At 31.8% G+C, this 1,154-nt stretch overlaps 1 protein-coding gene across 1 annotated transcript in view; it reads right to left on the minus strand.

The window, feature by feature from the left end:
- Positions 1–714, minus strand: part of LOC116844767 — a 9,452-nt gene extending 8,738 nt beyond the window's left edge. The window contains exon 1 of the mRNA XM_032816778.1: positions 431–714. Coding sequence (XP_032672669.1) covers positions 431–445 — 15 coding nt within the window. The 5' untranslated portion in view covers positions 446–714. The remainder of the gene's footprint in view (positions 1–430) is intronic.
- Between the last annotated feature and the right edge of the window lie 440 nt (positions 715–1,154).

Raw genomic sequence — 1,154 nt, forward strand, 5'->3', positions numbered from 1 at the left:
GGGGGGGGGGGGGGGTGTTGGAATGTTAATTAGCTGCTTTTGTAAACCAAGTTCCCTTCTTGGCTATTGTTTATGTATAGCTGAATGGTAATAAATTATAATAAATATAATTAGATATATTTTCAAAAGGAAAAATTGTAATAAAATGGAAAAACGAATTTTAAAGCTTAAAGCTCATACTTTCATTAATGAAATGGCATGAATGAAATTTAGAAAAAAATGTCTACCACTGCTACATCATGGAATGATGGAATCCTTAAAAATTGTTTTTAGTTCCTTTTAATCCAGTTTTTTTAAATTGCAACGCGATAACCAAGTTTAGACAACGGATTTGTGTTTAACGGTCAGAAATACGTCGAAAAAACCTGTTCATATGTGTAAAAAAAGAGTCAAAACGGACGATGTTATTAACATCAAAAAACATACGTACCGATTGCTGCGACATTTTAATTGAAAACAGAATATTCTCGTCGATGAAAGTATTTTTTCTCTCACATCAGATCGAATATCGTGTTGATTGAAACGTTCGTACTTGCACTGAACTGAAAGCCGCGCTTACCGCACTCTTTATATCCACAGCTTTTTAAAAATATCGCACACAAGCTCTGCCAATGGTATAATCTAGATTATACTAGGTAAGATTCGTGTCGGCTTCGAGCGAGAAGCGTTCTAGTCGTGGACATCGCGTGTTACCGTGGTGTTACGACTGATGTATTTTTGGAGCTTTAAACGTACAGAAAGATTCAAAAACTTTTGGCGCTTTCCGCGTATGATTGCGCAGCAATTTCGATTTTCTGATATACACCTTGTTGTCTTCATTATTTTTGTGATTGAAATTGTGAGTGAAAATGATACAGATACATATTTGAAATTGAAACATATTGAAATTTACAATTAAAATTACAACTGAAATTCAAATTACAATTCTGTAGTAGCATAATTCATTAGCGTTACATTGGCCTGATTACATTAGCATACATTGGACCAATATAGTCAATATATGTATAATCAATATTGGTTATAAATAAAATGTGAATTAGCAATATTGCACAACATGATTGTACTAATATTGTTATGTATTAAGAGTACACATAGGGCCGATATAGCCCTATATATATATATATATATATATATATATATATATATATATATAT

The sequence above is a fragment of the Odontomachus brunneus genome, unplaced genomic scaffold, assembly GCF_010583005.1.
Source record: "Odontomachus brunneus isolate Ranch 3 - 2012 unplaced genomic scaffold, Obru_v1 Obru_scaffold_046, whole genome shotgun sequence".
NCBI classification, from domain to species: Eukaryota; Metazoa; Arthropoda; class Insecta; order Hymenoptera; family Formicidae; genus Odontomachus; species Odontomachus brunneus.